We start from the raw sequence: 15,888 nt of genomic DNA, 5'->3' as shown, positions 1-15,888 counted from the left end.
TCAGGTCCCAGGGCTGCTGAGGATTAGAGGGAAGGGTCAGGGGTCACTGATAGAGTCAATTTCCTCTTATCCTCAGGTGTCTGATGGCAGGACTGATGTGACTCGTCGGCTTGGGGGTGGCAGAGATGTTCTAGACACCCCCTTCCATTTTCTCCCAACTTCACTACTACATGCTTATCTGCCTTTATCCCACATGTTGTTTGTGTGGAATAGCTTGAAGGGTCCTTATTCATCCAGGACAAAACTGCTTTATGAGGGTGCAGGAAAAACTCTGCTGCTGGCCACATGCCCAGCATTCCCCTTATAATGAGGCCCCCTGCCAATCGGCCCCTTGAAGAAGGAGCGGGGGGGAGGCAGGGCAGGGGTAACCAGCAGACAGGAGAAAGGCACTGTGTACAGATGCTGCACAGGCCTTCCAGAATCAGAGGACAATGCATGTGTCCCCCAGACTGGCAAACCGCCATGTGCCGGATCGGGGTCTTACAGTGTAGATTAGAGCGGGCTCAAGCAGACCCTGAACTTAGGGCCTCCAAACAAGGAAACGAGATATCCCTGCAAGTGGCCAGGATTTTAGCTGGATCCAAACCCCTCATTTCACATTTTGCATCCAGTCAGTAGCACTGCCCACAAGAAGCTTCTGAAGGCAAAGAAGCCTGTTCACCAGCCTGAAAGTCACAGAATTAGGGCACCTCAGGGCTGGAAGATGGAAATGAATATTTGTTGAACATGACATGGGCAAGAAACTTCACATACATTCTGTATTAAATCCAAAAGGAGACTGTGAGGAGGGTACTGTTATGCCTGTTTTACAAGTAAGGAAACCAAGCTTCAGCAACTCAGTATTAGGGTAAAATGACACTACTAGTCAGGGGCAAAACTGGGGTTTCAGCCCATGTCTTTCTGGCTGAGTCCAGCTCCCTGTGCTGGGCTCCACTTCCTCTGTGGGGAATCCCAAGTACAACCCCCATCCCCTCACACACACCACCTCTTTGCAAAGCTTTACTGTACGTATTTTCAAAACACCTTTATTAAGATAAAATACAAATATAAAATGCACACCCATTTCATGTGTATTGAGTCTACCTTAATATACTCAAAGTTGTGCAGCCATCCCTACCGTCAACTTTAGAACATTTTCATCACCCCAAAAGAAATCCCATGCCCATTAGCAGTCACTCCTCATTTCCCCCAAACACTAATCAGCTTCCTGTCTCTTTGATTTGCTTATTCTAGACATTTCATATAAATGGAATCATATGACATGAGGCCTGTGGGCACTGGCTTCTTTCACTTTGCATCATGTTTTCAAGGGTGGTCCATGTTGTAGCCTGTGTCAGGACCTCATTCCTTCTTCTGGCTAAATCACATTCCACTGTATGGCTAGGCCACATTTTCGTTTATCCAGTCATCTGCTGATGGGCATTGGGGTTGTTTCCCCTTTTTGGCTATTGTGATTAACACAGTATGAATATTTGTGTAGATGTTTTTCATCACATTTTTTAAAAATCACATTTTTACTCCTTTTACTAAAGACTGAAAGTTATAAACATATGCTTTCTTCATTGAACGATATTGCAGATATTTGTTAAAATGATCAAGGTACTTATGACAGGAGAAGCAGCTGTGTGTGGTAAAAAGAAAGTAGGTCAGAAGATAGGACACAGAATTTATTTATTTTGCATTTATTCACTAAAGACTGATTAGAATGGAGTATAAGGCATTATACTGGATATCAATGATTTCACACCCTGACTGTTCTATCATTCATTTTTTAAAAAAATGTTGTTGCCCCTTCTGTTCTAGAAACAAAGGTCAGTCATTTGTCCTTCCATGGCCTCACTCTCCTCATGAGCAAAGTGGCAGCAATACAGACACCTAGATCTACCTGGGAGGGCTGGGAGAAGCAGGTATAATGATACACTTGAGAGAGTCCTAGACCATCAGGAACTCAACGAATATAATGATAATATGGCCCATTTGACCTGAGAAATGACTTGCATTCATCTTCCGTTCCTCTCCTAAGGTAAGATATTGCTTCCTATTCAATGAGGAAATGTTTCACAGACCAGGATTTGCCCATAAAACAAGAGCCACACAAGCTTCCTTGCCTTGTAGAAAACAGATTCAGTTTTCTTAAGCGGTTGAACATTTAAACCATACCTCTGAAGGTGGAAAGACTTTATAAAGCAAGAGGAGCAGATCAGAATCAAGAATTAGTTGGTACCTGACAATGTGCTGTGGAGAAGGGAAAAAAGGGAAAGGCCTTCAGTAGAATTTTAAAGTTCCTGGCACCACATTTTCCCATCCTTGCCAGAAGATGGCGACGTGGCCCCACAAGGTCGCATTACTGCAAGGTTGGCAATGGAATGACAGAGACAGAGGGCACCTAAGTCGTGTGGCTTAGATACTTGGGCACCAATGGCATTGCAGAGGTCTGGCTGGGCATTGCTAAATACACTCGTAGGGGAGAAAAGGAGGCATGAGGAATAATGTTGTGTTTAAAAAGGCTACAGGGAGCTGATGAAATTGCTAATGGCTTAAGGTCTAACTCCAGATGTCACCAGAATAAGGATACTGGGGGGAGGGAGCAGTGAAGGCATCAAAACCAAGAACATTATGCAAGTTAGACTCAACTAATTATTCCTTTATGTTACATCTATTCCAAGGAATACTATCATTCATTAAAAGCCAAGTGGTATTAAACATGATACCAAAAGCACAAGCAACCAAGGAGAAATTAGATAAACTGAACTTCATCAAAATTAGAACTTTCATGCTTCAAAGAACACCATCAAGAAAGTGAAATAATAACTCACAGAATGGGAGAAATATGTTTGCAAAACATGTATCTGATAAGGGACTTGTACCTAAAATATGTAAAGAACTCTTAACTCAAGCATAAAGAAAAATAAATTTAAAAATGGGCAAACGATTTGGATAGACGTCTCTGCAAAGAAGATGTACAAATGGCCGCTAAGTACATGAGAAGATGTTCAACATCATTAGTCATCAGGGATAGGCAAGTCAAAAACCACAATGAGGTGCCACTTCATCATTAGAATGGCTACAATAAAAACGACAGACAATGACAAGTGTTGACAAAGATGTAGAGTAATTGGAATCCTCATACATTGCTGGTGGGAATGTAAAATGGTACAACTGCTTTGGAAAACAGTCTGGCAGTTCCTTGAAAGGTGAAACATTGAGTCACCATAAGACCCAGCAATTCCACTTCTGGGTATATACCCAAGAGAACTGAAAATGTGTGTCCACACAAAACTTGCCCACACATGTTCACAGCAGCATTATTTACAATAGCCAAAAAGTGGAATCAACCCAAATGTCCATCAACTGTTGAATGGATAAGCAAATGTGGTCTATCCAAAAGATGGAATATTATTCAGCCATACAAAGAAAGAGTGCTGATACAGGCTACAACATGAGTGAAGTTTGAAAACATGCTACTTGAAGGAAGTTAGTCACAGAGCCCATACTCTGTATTATTCATCCATAGAGACAGAGGTAAATTAATCATTGCCAGGAATTGGTGGGGAGGAAGAATGGGGAGTGACTGCCAACAGGCATGGATGGGGTTTCTTTTGTGGGGATAAAAAATTTCTGGATTAGGGAGTTCCCGTCACGGCGCAGTGGTTAACGAATCCGACTAGGAACCATGAGGTTGCAGGTTCAATCCCTGGCCTTGCTCAGTGGGTTGAGGATCCGGCGTTGCCCTGAGCTATGGTGTAGGTCACAGACGCGGCTCGGATCCCGCGTTGCTGTGGCTCTGGGGTAGGCCGGTGGCTGCAGCTCCGATTCAACCCCTAGCCTGGGAACCTCCATATGCCACGGGAGCGGCCCAAGAAATGGCAAAAAGACAAAAAAATAAAATAAAATTGAGTGTGACATACAATAAAATTTACTCAAAAAAAAAATTTCTGGAATTAGTGGTAGCGTCTGCATAACTTTGTGAATATGAAAACCCACTGAATTTATACTTTAAAAAGATGAACTATATGGTACATGAATATTTCAACTAAAAAAAAAAAATTTTTAGGAGTTCCCATCATGGCTCTGCAGAAACAATTCTGACTAGTATTGATGAAGATGTGGGTTCAATCCCTGGTCTCGCTCAGTGGGTTAAGGATCGGTGTTGTGGTGAGCTGATGCAGATGCAGCTCGGATCTGGCATTGTTGTGGCTGTGGTGTAGGCCAGCGGCTACAGCTCCATTTCTACTCCTAGCCTGTAAACTACTGTATGCCTCGAGCGCGGCGCTAAAAAGACTAAATAAATAAAATTTTTAAAAAGAACAAAGTGCTGACACATGCCACAACTTTGGATAAATCTTAAAAACATTATACTACATGAAAAGAACCAGTCAAAAAGACCACATACTGTATGATTCCATTTTTATATGAAATGTCCAGAATAGGTGAATCTACACAGACAGAAAGTTGACTTGTGGTTGTCTAGGGCTGAAAGGATTGGGGGGAAATGGGGGGGCAGTAATAGCTAATGGGTACAGGATTTCTTTTAGGGTGATGAAAATGTTCTACGATTGTGGTGATGGTTGTACAACTCTGAATATAGTAAAAGCACTCAACTGTACACTTTAAATAGGTAAATTTTATGGTAAGTAAATTGTATCTCAACAAAGCTGCTACAAAAAAACGGAGTTCCACAGCTGCTGGGTCACACAATGGGGGAGGGGCAGGGAATGGCAGGAAATACACCATTCTCTTTGATACCATGTGAATGTCGCCCCCTGGAGTTGTGAAATGAAATGTGGGCTATCACCCACCTCCCTGGATCAGTGTATTCTTGGCAGGGGCAGTGATCCTGGCTACCTAACTCCACAGTAGGCCTGGTGTGCAGGCCACTTTCTCTGCCTCCTGCTCTCCAACTCAGAGGTCAAGGCCCCGTTCAAGGGCCATTCATTGGGTTACAAAATGATAAATGGAATTGCAGTTTTCTTTTATGTTAAATATATTAACGTACATAAATATGTATGTAAAGAGATATATATCAAATAGTGGTTATCTACAGATGGAAGGATTATGAAAGCTTTTACTGTTTACTCTCTAATTTTCTATAGTGTAACATGTCACCCTGTACTTAGAAAAAAAATACAAAATTTAGAAAAAATTCATATATGTATATTTAAAAACATGTTATTTTACTCTACAAGTGTTCCCTGCCAGCCTCACTCAGAGTTACATTCCTCTCTCCTCACTTGTAAAATCCTGTATGACAATTAGTGACAAAATTGCCTGTGTACCCCAATAGACTCTATGCTATCTGAAAGCAGAGATCATTTCTAATTCAGCATTCTATCCAACATCCAAAAATTTTGTATGCTTGGTACACACGATAGATGTAACTAAATATCACTCAGCATCCTGTCTAAAACCCATATGAAAATTTTATTATAGACTTTGCATCCTTTGAGGCAAGAAGAGTATAATGTCCTTAATGCTTTGTATTAACATGAAGGAAGTATTTCCCTTTTGCCATTGCTGCCAGGAAACTCAACTGCATCAAGAGTGTTGTTGACCATATCTGCATGTCTGCATTCTATTTTAAACTGGTTCTAATTTAATGTTTAACCAGTTAGTATTATATATAAATACACAGCATTTCCTCAAATCCTTTTTGAAAAGAAACAAGCTATACTACGGAGTTCCTGTTGTGGCGCTGCAGAAATGAATCCGACTATGAACCATGAGGTGTGGGTTGGCTCCCTGGCCTCGCTCAGTGGGTTAAGGATCCAGCGTCGCCATGAGTTGTGGTGTAGGTCGCAGACGCGGCTTGGATCTGGCGTTGCTGGGACTGTGGTGTAGGCTGGCAGCTGTAGCTCAGATTAGACCCCTAGTCTGGGAACCTCCATATGCTGCAGATGCAGCCTTAAAAAAAAGAAGAAAAGAAGAAAGAAACAAGCTATACTACTGCAGGTCTAGGAATGAGGCAGGACTAAATCAATGGTGCCTATGCTGTCCAAGCATAAAAAGACTTTCCCTGGAAACACAAAGCAACAGTTTATCCTAAGGAGGATGGAAGCATCAACATCTGAGGATGTTTAGGTACTATATCCCCCAAACCAGAGGTTCAGGATCGACTCGATTTTAAATTCCAGAAGGCTGTCTTCCAGTCCTGTATACTCCCCAGCACAGAGCTAGGCACACAGTAAGTGCCAAGTAAACACCTCCTGAATGAATGACTCGGGCTGGCAATTCCATGTCATCATCATTCAAGGGACAACAAAGTTTAACCCAGGGTTCCTCCAACTTGGCACTGTTGACACTGGGGGCTGGTTAACTCTTTGTGGGGAGTGGGGGGTGGCTGTGAGCAGCACCTTCACATACACACTTTGTGACAATCAAAAATGTCCTCACACATTGGCTGACATCCCCTCGAAGGCAAATTCTCCCTCCAGTTAAACAGCACAGGTTTAAAGCATCACTTTCCATGTCCTGAAGCTATGAGCTAGAATGCCAGGGCTTGAAGGAGACCTATGCACACTCCTGTGTACACTCTCACAGATGGGCAAATAGGCCTGGAAAAGAAGAGATGCTGGAGGCAGGAAGAAATTCAGCAGCTCAGTGCTCTTCCCTGCCCAGGGTTGTCCTTTGGGTTTGCATAGTAACACAGCATCAGTTCCCTGAAGCACTGTATCGGTCAGTGCAGGCTGCTGTAACAAAATACCACAAACCAGGGAGCTTAAACAATAGGAATTCATTCTCCCACAATTCTGGAGGCTGGAAGTCCAAGGTCAAGGTGACAGTAGGTTTGTTTCTTCTGAGGCCCTCCTTTGGTTTGCAGATGGCTGCCTTCTTGAAGCCCTGGTGTCTCTCCCTCTTTTTTTAAGACACTGTCTTTTGGACTAGAAGCTACCCTCATGGATTCTAATCCAAGTCTCATTGTAACATAATCATCTCTCCAAAGGCTTTCTCTCTCTATAGGTTACATTATGATGCACTGGGGGTTGTGACTTCAGCATATGGATTCTGCAGGGAAACAATTCAGCCCATTATAAAGACTCTGCTCAGTGGGGAAAAGAATATTAAGATAGAGCCCTCTCACCATGGCTGTGCTGAAAAGCTAAGTTCCCCTTTCAATGCATTTTTCAAAAACCCTTCCTGGCTGGACCAGCAATGAGAAGATGAAACAGTTTGCTTAAATCAAGGATGATCCAAACCCAAGCCTCAAACAGTAGGCTTCAGAGCAAATAACCCCTCCTCCATCTAGGAGCTCCTCCTCAGCGCTCAGAGCCCAGGGTGCACAGGGGCTAAAGTCCAGGTCCAAGAGCAAAAAAGATCTGGATTCAATCATTACCCTGTTTAAACCTCCTAAAGACAGTGTTTCTGCAAAGAAATTAATCTGAGTTAATTTTCTTAGAATGAGGATAAAAAGACCTACCGCATAAAGATAGTTGCTAGGATTAAATAAGTGGCCTTTAGTGCTAGAATGATTGGAAGACAGTCACTGCCATCACAATGTGCCTAGACTGTGCCTGAGTACGCCTTCCCAGGCTCTGAGGTTGGCCTGCGGCTCCACCATCTAATGGTACAACCTGGAGCAAAATTTAACCTGAGCATCAGAGCTTGCTCCTACAATGAAGATGAGAAAGAACACCTGCCTTAGAAGATGGTGCCATGTCAAAGTGATGGCACAAGAGTAGGATGGTATGTTGTAAGCACTTCCCAAATGTTTTTTGTCTGAGCAGGAGTGGTCAAGAGATCATCCTATGTTTTGCCTTGCTGAATGAGAGAGGAGGAAGAAGGGGGCAGCCATGGATACTTAGTTAACCTTGGGGTCGTTGATGGCACCAGCAGCAGATCTACTTCCTTCTCCCTGCAAAGGATGCTCCCCTGAGTGCCCGTGCACAAAACTGCAGGCCCCCAGAAAAGAGTCCTGGTCTGTCATCACCACCAGGTGGTCCTCCATCTACAGAAAGCTTCACTGTCTTAGGGAGAAGGCGTCGAGGTAGGCATGGGTCCCACCCCGTCTCCTGACAAGGATTGTGCTGAAGACAGAAAACCTATGGAACTGGTGCCACCAAGTGGCGCAGAAAGCAACTGTTGGTGCTTGTGCCCCCAGCACCTCCTTCTTCTCTCCTACCCCCACTTCATTTTCTTCCTATCTCTCCATCCTCTCTTCCTCCATCTTTCCTTAAAAAAATGCCTGTGAACATCTTTTAACTTGGCAGCCGTCCTTGGAGGTCTGAAAAGGCTGCGGTGAAAAGACAAGGCTTCAAGATCACTTTGGACTCAACTCCTTAGTTCCTCCCTGTGCTAAATCAGGTCAATGAGCTTATTTGTGTCAAATAAGTGAGCCCAGTCGACTGCTAAGCGGCTGCAAGACCATTTATCTCAGCTTCCAAGCTGGCACTCAGCAGGCGGCAGGCAGGGCTCAGGAAGGGCACGGGTGGCAGGGTCTGAGCTCTCGGAGCACACCCTGGATTGCTGCCCAGATGAACCACCCAGACACACACCTGCTCCGACCCCAGGCAAGAAACTGAGTCCAGCACATGCAAGGGACTCCAGGCCTCTGAAACTCTGGATGGGAGCACAGATGATTCCAGCTCCAAAGAGCACCCACAGAGCACTTGGGACCATCTTCAGAAAGAGACATCCCTTGTGCCCTCAGAAATCATCACATGGGCCAGACACCTGACAAAGCAGAGCTGGCTCTGGAGGAAACTTGGCTGCTTTGAGCTCAGATCATCCTTTCCCCAGACCTGACATCCAGAAAGATGGTTCTCCCATGTCCTTCCCAGCCATTTTACATATTTTAATTTTTCAATTTCTGCATTTAGTGATTCACTGAAATGAATGACATGCCTGGGAGATCTGGGGCAGGGCTCCCCACAGCTTCTCCTTTTAGCTCTCTCAAGGAAATCTAAGTCTGCCATGACAGGCTTCAACCTCAGCTTGCTCCATGCAGGTCAGCTCTGGCTGTGGTAGAATGCCTGTAATTTATTTGTGAAGAACACAAAGACTTGTTTCCCCACCGTGTGAAGATCAGACAAGGAAAAGGGATGCAGAAATGCAATGCCAAACTTGTTGCAGGTCTAAAAGGGCTTTCATCCCTACCCTGGTTTTATTTTAGAGGCTGGATGATACAAGTAAAAGGCACAGTTTCCCTGCTCTGTAAATTAATTAGCTATAATTGATTTAAGTCAATCTAACAGGAACTGTTTATTTTAAAATAAGTACAGCAGTCTACCTTTATTTATGTACTGACACAAAATACACATTTGTGTACAAAATATAGGCAAAACTTCACATCAAAACTTTAATTAGTGGTTATTTTGCGGGGATGGAGGGCTAGGGATCCATTTTGGCACAATTTAATTTCATAATTTTAAAATGTAATTTCCTACATTTTCAGGTTTCTGCCTAGTAACCATAAAAGAAAAGCTTTTGAGTGATGACTACAGAAGCCCTTAATAAGGATTCCAAGATGCTTTGAGTATCTCAGGTTAAGCATGTCTAAATAATTTAGCACTGCATTAAGGTACAGCTACAGAGCACAGTGCTGCGCCTCCCTGTCAAAAGACAGCTGTTCTTATGATGGAAAACACAGCCTCTGTCTTCACAGGTGCAGAGTGGCAATGCATGATAAGTTGGTCCCAGCAGAGAAGAATATGGGGTCTATTTGAAATCTGAGGAGAAAGGGGCAGAAAATGGTGCGCTCCGACCGAAATCTTCAAGAGAAGAGAAGCCCTGGTTTGAGGAAAACAGGCTCCAGATGGTTGGTCTCCACTGATCCTGTGAGAATCAAAGCCAAGGACCAGGCTGCTGGGTTCTGGTCTTGCTTTAACACGTGGCAGGATCTTTGGCACAAAAATCAGAGTTTGGGATTTGCAGGAACCTTAGTGATCACCCTCTTCTGACAAATACGGAAACCAAAGCCAGAAGAGGTCAATTTATTCAAGGTCATTAATGCCTTTGCTCTTGTCAGTAAAATTAGGATGCTATTCACACACTTCATACTGCTATTACACTTACACACACATATTCTCTCTCCCCTCCTTAAAATAGTGATGTGTGGCCAACATGGCCTGAAATCTTGAATTTCACTGAGAGTTAACACTACTGCTTCTCCTGCAGTGAACATTTATGACTTTGTGATAACCTCAATGTAAGCTGACCAGAGCTTGCTTTATTCTACACTGCATAAAAACATTTATGAATTTAAAAAGTTCAAAGACTTGGAGGAACTATTGACCCTACCAAAAACTTTGAAAGTACCTCTTACAAATAAAATGCATTTCCAGCAATGATGTGTTCTGGCTCCTTTGGGTCCACAGACCATGCAGTCCTAAGAAACACGGTTGGACTCCTGTCCAAACACTTGACTAATGGACTGCCTGGCCTGTTGGCTGTAACTGGGCAGTTGTTTTGTTTATTATAACATTAAAGGCTGTACTTCCGTTTGTTTAAAAGTTGAGCAGTACAGCTCTAATAGCAGACATGAACTGAGTTGTACACACCAAGGTTCATGGCGAGGGTCTGCTGGGAACGGAGTTGGCCAAAGGAACATGACCCCACTGTTCTCCAACTCAGGGTCTGCCAGGGGCACCTGATCCCCTGACTATGAAAGCAGGTTGGACACAGAATGTCACAGATATGTGACTGAGTGAAAATAGGAATCCTGGTACCCAGAACTATCCTCATGTCATGACAACAAACTATGCAAGAAGAATCCACACAAAGGGCCTGGAAGGCAATGTGCTGATGCCAGACTTGGGAAACGTATTGTGTAGGAAAGAACTCTCACAATCCCACTGGTTGCCTTTTTAATTATTACTATGTAGTTAGGTGGTACCTTTTTATAGCAGAATGACTAGCTCTCTGAATGGAATCTGCAGTGACGCTTCCCCTCCCCCAAGCCCAAAGTCCCTCCTTGCAAAGAGCTGCTGTAGGGGGACTGGGGAGAGCAGGTCTGCCAGGAAGGGAGGGGCTGTTTGTAAGCCCACAGGTCATTGTGCAACGGGAGGGTGTGGGTGTCTGCATGTGGACTGTGTCAGCATGCAAGGGACGTCACAGCACAGTAATAATGCCATTCCTGGAGGCAGCACTGTGCTGGTGGAGGCCTGCAAGGAAGCAGCATGTCCTGTGGGATTTCAGGGTAATTTAATCAGTAGCACTTGGGCACGGCAGAAGGCAAGGGCAGGGAAGTAATCAAGTCGGCTCTCAGCTCCTGGTAGTTTTCTTGCTTTATGGAAAGGGGGAAAATACAACCTGAGAGTAGGGCCTCTGCACCTCAGCACCACCAATGTTTGAAGCAGAAAGATCGTGTGCTGGGGGGGGCGGGGCAGGGGGGAATCCTGTGGATCCTGTGCCCTGCTGGGTGTTCATCAGCATCCCTGGCCTCCACCCACCACACACACACTCCCCTCCCTCAACTGTGACAAAAAATGCCTCAGACGCTGCTAACTGTTCCCTGGAGGCAAAGCTGCCCCTTTTTCTGCCCTAGATCAACTGGAAGTTAGTTTTGTTAACATATGAGCCACTTGCTTCTGAGTAATGCAGGGCTGCGAAAGACAAGAAAAGGAGTTTAAGGCCTCCCTCAGTGAAGAACGCTCTATAGGAAAAAGACTGAGAAGAGAAAAACTGGACAAGGTCAGGAACAGCAGTTCATATCTGAATGATAAATGGCCAATCAAAACATGGGAAGGGTTGCCTCACTATAAATTAAATAAATATCAATGAAAACACTGAGATCCATTAGCAGAGTTAAAAAAGATAAGGTGGGATTCTCGGGGGTATGGCGAGAGACACTCCCACACACTTGGGTGCAAGTATAAACTGGTGAAAAGAGTTCTTGGATAAACACACAAAGGTACATGTGAAAGTATATCATCAGTGCATTATCTGCGGTAGCCAAAATAATAATAAGCTAAGTGTCCTCAGCAGGGGATTAATAACATTACTGTATATCCATGAAATCGACCCCAGGTGGTCATTAAAAATGATCAGATAGGCCTATATGCCACATAGAAGGATGTCCATCAGAGGATTGCTTTCAAGAGGAAAAAGTATTCTCATTTCTGCCTAAAAGTCCTGAGGGAAGAGAAAAAAGATGGGCTGACCTCTAGGTGGTGTAATTTTAGGTTATTACCTTCATCTTCACCTATTTCTGAATCTCCTGCATTTTTAAAATCTTAACATGAATTCTTCTAAAAATGGTAATAAAAATACTACCAAGAGCTCTGTAGTTTCCACCCTTCCACCCAAGGGGCCCAATCATTGCAACCTTGCTGACTACCTGACATCAGACCCCTGTTGGGGCTTTACTCACACTGACAAAACCAGCCCATGAGGAGTAGATGAGATCCCACTTTGCAGAGCAGGGCCTGGGGCCAGAAGAGGAAAGAAGACTACCCAAGGCCTTGCCTTAGTAAGGAGGAGTTACTGACTGTAAGGTCAAATTCTCCACTGCCTCTGAAAAGTAGACCAAATAAGCAACATGTCTGCCCATTTCCAATTTACCTGCAAAGCCCAACGATGAGAACAGCTTGCTCGGAATCTAGCACACAGCTGCTACAGTGCCTTGGCAGTCTCACCCACGGAAGACGCCTCGGATGGCCTCGGAGTCAGCTCTGGGAACAGGCTGAAAGCTGCAACCCTGTTCTAAAATCCTATCCCCTGTTTTCACAAGAGCTGCCAAGCAAGCCTGCCCTTCAATGCCAACTCCAGCATCACAGGGTTCAGAGCTCCCCTCCCGTGCCTCCAAGGCCCAGGCCCTGTGGGTGCCCCTCCTTTGTATGAGGCCATCTCAGAGCCTTTTTCAACAGAATATTTCTCTCCCTGTTAGGACATATATTTATCCCTCCAGCAAGAGGCATGGCAATTAAAATTCAGAACCGGGGGAAATGCTTTGAATTGCTCAATTGCCATTAGCCCCAAATACTATTTAAAACATTTGTTTCTAAACTAAAAGTGTTTTCATCCTTTCTTTAATTTTTTCCTAAAATCCCAATGTGTATCACACATTTTGTTAAGCTCTGGGCATACAAAAAACTAAGACAAGGTCCCTAATTCTGGAAACTTTCAGTCGAGGGAACCAAAAACAAACCAGAGAGGCGCAGGGAGGGTTCAGGCTGGAACCCTGGGGAGGCCCTGTGACAGTCCAGGTCCTTGGATGGCTTCTTTACAGAGTCTGCAGCACTGTGAGTTTCCAAAATAGCAAATACACCTCTTAGTTAACTGAAGTATCAAGAAACATATTCCAGGACCAAGTGAAAATGATCTCTGAATTACTGACCCAATTTGGCTATTAATGCCACTTCTCCCCTCTTTTGGCCACTTCTCCCCTCTTTTGGCCTGCGGAGGGGGTGGTGTTGACAGATGAGTCAGCCTCGGAGTGAGCAAGGAGCAACAGGAAGAACAGTGAACCCTAAACCAGGGATGAGGTCCTGTTTTGGTTCCATCATGAAATCTCAATGGGGCCCTAGGAAGTCACTTCACTCTATTTCCTCATCTACGAGGTGGGAACAAGCAAGCTTAATTCTCTAAGATGTAGAAACGGTGAAAGCAGTGAAAATGCAAAACATGTTCACCAATATTCAAATGTAGAGTAAAGAGGCACTGCTGACCTTTAATGGAAATTGTTTTCACAGTAAATCTATGTTATTGTTCGAGAGCTCAAATAAGCTCAAAGGAGAGGCGGGTCAGTAACAACCACTAGGAGACAGACTGAGTTACCAAAAGGAATGAGATGGTAAAACATACAGATGTGCCCATTATTTTCATATACGAAGTCCAATTTAGCAACAGTGAATACACACAGAATTTGTAAAGCCTGATTCAAACTGAATAGATTTTCTGGGCTCTAACATTAAAAAAACTTCCAGACAGCTGACCCTATAAGAAAGCTGACTTAGGGTGACAATCTACTTTGGGAAGACAAGTGTAAGAAGAAATAAGAGGAAGTTAAGGAAAATTTCCATTGCAGGAATATACAAGAAGGCAAACAGGGCCCAAAGAAAAAGCTCCACTGAAATAAAAATGCTGAAAGTGGATTGTAAAACTTGTACCCTGCTCCAAGGTCAACAACTGAGCCAAAACAAAGAAGACCAGGAGTTCCCACTGTGGTTCAGAGGTAATGAACCCAACTAGTATCCACGAGGTTGTGGGTTCGATCCCAGGCCTCACTCAGTGGGTTAAGGATCTGATGTTGGCGTGGCTGTGCTGTAGGTCAGCACCTATAGCTCCAATTAGACCCCTAGCCTGGGAACTTCCATATGCCACACTAAAAAGCAAAAAACAAAACAAAACAAAACAAAAGAAACATGAAGAAGACTTTGCCCAATCCCAGGGTTAGCGAGGGGCTCCAGGAAAAAGGGTAACATGACCCCTGAAAGCAAAGAACCATAGTACTATTTGGGCATGACATCTTGATCTGACGACCAAACACTCTCAGTCTTGGCATATTGGAAACATAGGAGGCCTCAAGCATGTGGACCAGCAGCCTGCATGTCCAGCATCCATGGAAGGCAAATGTGAGTTTCTCACAGCACCTTGATAGAAACTTGGGTTTTGTTCTTCTTTGTCTCCACCTGCTACATCTCCTGAAGCGAAAGCAATAAAGGATGACCACTTACTGTCAGTTGCGAGGTGCATCTTCACCTAGGGATTGCCTTAAAATGGGGTTTCCATGTCAGGAGAGGAGAAGGCCTCCCAGCAGGTGACTTTCCTGAGGCTCCTGCTGTCCCATGGTTGAGCAGACCAGTCATTTCAACAGGGATGGAGAAAGCGAGAACAAAACCCTCCAGGACAACAAGACAGAATTTCTGGTTAAAAGGTGAGCACACATAGGTAAACAAGCATAACCAAACATCAGTAGGAAAGAAACCTGAGACCACAGGGTGCCAGGGGCTAGGAAGTTGGCACAGGATAAGAATGGAACAGCATCTGAGCTTTTAGACAATTTTAAGATGTCAGGACACGGTGTTCAGGGGCTACCCCAAAGATGCTGTTAAAACAAAACAGAAAACAAACCACCTTGAGAGAACACGCACGTTCTAAGAAGTCAAACCTTTTATCTGGGTGAAGGGATTTCAGTCGTAGATCTCCAGAACACGAAAAAACAAGAACAATTTCTTTGAATATATTCAACTATCAAGACAAGGCATTTTCCTCTAATATTAGAATTTTCCCACTACTTCAAACAAGTCCAATAAATAACTTTACAGGGAAGGGCCGGGGGAGAACACGCACGGGTACCCACAGGGCCCTAAGGAGCCGCAGCGGCAGAGGCACCCAGAGCTGACGCCTCTGCCAGGTTGCCCACAGTCTTGTCTTGCTCCAATGTGACCTGTTGGCATTTCCAACTGTTTACAGAACAAGTCCATCTGGTAAGCTCGGTAGAGAGTAAGGCCAGAGAGCACAACACAAGAAGTGGTTAAGGTCAAGTCTTCTCCCAGTGACTAGCGAGGGGCTTCAAGCTGCCAGTCCTTCGGCAGTCCATCCTCGCCGGCGGGTCATGCGGGGAAGAGCTCGGGAGGGCTCTCTCCATAGCAGTACTTTGCTATGGGATCCCTATAGGTGTTCTCGTGCTGCACGCTCTGTTGGCAAAAGGGAAGAGAAGAGCGCCGTGAGAGAGAGTGGAGGGAGGCTGGCAGACAGAAGCCCAGGCGAGTCCATCTCCAGATGTCACCAAAAGGCTCCTGGGTACTTTCTGGAACAAGGGTGGATGCTCAGCACGGAATGCCAGCAAAGGGCATGAAAATGGAGATAGCATCACCGTATGACCACTCCTTTTTATGTGCACAAGTGAGCTTTTTTAACAACCCAGATGTGACCAGGACAACTCAAGACAACAAATTTTCCTGAAATTATTTTAAGTCAGATTAAGACTCAATAGGTGTTTTGCAACTGGTC

The 15,888-nt window shown here is 44.5% G+C and overlaps 1 protein-coding gene across 7 annotated transcripts in view; it reads right to left on the bottom strand.

Moving 5' to 3' along the window:
• Positions 1 to 15,888, bottom strand: part of SPRING1 (SREBF pathway regulator in golgi 1) — a 322,500-nt gene that overhangs the window by 291,458 nt on the left and 15,154 nt on the right. Inside the window, exon 5 of one of the 7 annotated variants that reach the window (XM_047761608.1) lies at positions 15,031 to 15,572. The exons of the other annotated variants lie outside the window; for them this stretch is intronic. Within the exon in view, the coding sequence (XP_047617564.1) occupies positions 15,489 to 15,572 (84 nt within the window). The 3' untranslated portion in view covers positions 15,031 to 15,488. Of the gene's footprint in view, positions 1 to 15,030; positions 15,573 to 15,888 lie in introns of those variants that run through there. 7 annotated transcript variants of the gene reach the window in all.

Source organism: Phacochoerus africanus, chromosome 15 (genome assembly GCF_016906955.1).
Source record: "Phacochoerus africanus isolate WHEZ1 chromosome 15, ROS_Pafr_v1, whole genome shotgun sequence".
In the NCBI taxonomy this organism is placed as follows: domain Eukaryota; kingdom Metazoa; phylum Chordata; class Mammalia; order Artiodactyla; family Suidae; genus Phacochoerus; species Phacochoerus africanus.
This window is presented reverse-complemented; position numbering and strand designations above follow the sequence as displayed.